This window comes from Microtus ochrogaster, chromosome 5 (genome assembly GCF_000317375.1).
Source record: "Microtus ochrogaster isolate Prairie Vole_2 chromosome 5, MicOch1.0, whole genome shotgun sequence".
NCBI classification, from domain to species: domain Eukaryota; kingdom Metazoa; phylum Chordata; class Mammalia; order Rodentia; family Cricetidae; genus Microtus; species Microtus ochrogaster.
The window spans coordinates 32,677,958-32,679,387 of NC_022012.1; the positions used below are offsets into that span (position 1 = coordinate 32,677,958).

Below are 1,430 nucleotides of genomic sequence, written 5' to 3' on the forward strand. Positions count from 1 at the left end.
GTCTAGTCCAGTAAGGAAACACTTCATTTTGTGATGTAAAATTCACAATTGACTTAGAGATAAATTTAAATAGATATATTAAAGGTCCACAAACCGTAGATGAAAACAATACATTTGCAATTTTCTAAACTCTTGTTGAAGTTTTGGTTTTACCTGAAAGAAGAATAAAGTATTCCATATGTAATTTTAAGTTGCATATGACATTTGGTATGTTCTTGGCAGTATGATAATAAACTAAAGGCTTTTTCTTTTTCTACTTTCACAGATATCTTCAAAGAATGGGCATTAGAAATCATTCTAGAACAGCTGTGTTTGCCTTGGTGGGATTAACCCAGCAGCCAGACCTCCTGCTGCCTCTCTTCCTCCTATTCCTGGGAATCTATGTGGTGACAGTAGTGGGGAACTTGGGCATGAGCCTGCTCATCACAGTCAGCCCACTGCTGCACACTCCCATGTATTATTTCCTCCGCAGCTTATCCATTGTTGATCTCTGCTATTCCACTGTCATTACACCTAAAATGCTGGTGAACTTTCTTGGGAAGAAAAATTTGATCTTCTACTCTGAATGTCTGGCCCAGCTCTTCTTCTTTGTGATCTTTGTGGTGGCTGAGGGTTACCTCCTGACTGCCATGGCATATGATCGCTATGTGGCCATCTGCAGACCATTACTATATAATGTGATCATGTCGTCTAGGCTCTGTTCACTGTTAGTTCTGTTTTCCTTCATCCTAGGCCTTTTGTCTGCGATCGCGCACACAAGCGCTATGATGAAGCTGAACTTTTGTAAATCCCACATCATAAGCCATTACTTCTGTGATGTTCTCCCCCTCCTCAACCTCTCCTGCTCTAATACACATCTCAATGAACTTCTCCTATTTATCATTGGAGGGATAAACACCCTGGTGCCAACCCTAGCTGTTGCAATCTCCTATGTCTTCATCTTTAGCAGCATCCTTCGCATCAGGTCATCAGAGGGCCAGTTCAAAGCCTTTGGAACTTGCAGTTCTCATCTCATGGCCGTGGGAATCTTCTTTGGATCTATCACATTTATGTATTTCAAGCCTTCTTCAAGTAATACTCTCGAGCAAGAGAAGGTGTCATCTGTGTTCTATACCACAGTGATCCCCATGTTGAACCCATTAATATATAGTTTGAGGAACAAAGATGTGAAGAAAGCATTGGGCAGATTCTTGTTGAGGAGATAGGTCTTATTTTTTTGGTAAACCATATATGGTAGGAAATAATTATTCTGAGGAATGCATGATCTTTTGATTCATTTTTATTTCTCTCTTGTATTATCCAATATATCTCTGTATGTGGTTCTGGGATTGATCTCAGAGTATTCTGTATGTCAGGCAAACACTATGCCATAGGTATACATGCAATATCTATACTTTAGAAAATGCCTTGCCATATGTAGCTGATTACAT

The 1,430-nt window shown here is 39.7% G+C and overlaps 1 protein-coding gene across 1 annotated transcript; it reads left to right on the plus strand.

Moving 5' to 3' along the window:
* The first annotated feature begins 278 nt into the window (after nt 1–278).
* LOC101980206 (olfactory receptor 8D1-like) lies at nt 279–1,205 on the plus strand. The gene has a single exon (XM_013346223.1). The coding sequence runs from the start codon at nt 279–281 to the stop codon at nt 1,203–1,205; it is 927 nt and encodes a 308-aa protein (XP_013201677.1).
* The last annotated feature ends 225 nt before the right edge of the window (nt 1,206–1,430 follow it).

Bases quoted from the DNA above. Each gene is read 5' to 3' on its own strand.
- LOC101980206 (XM_013346223.1), top strand. From the start codon at position 279: ATGGGCATTAGAAATCATTCTAGAACAGCTGTGTTTGCCTTGGTGGGA.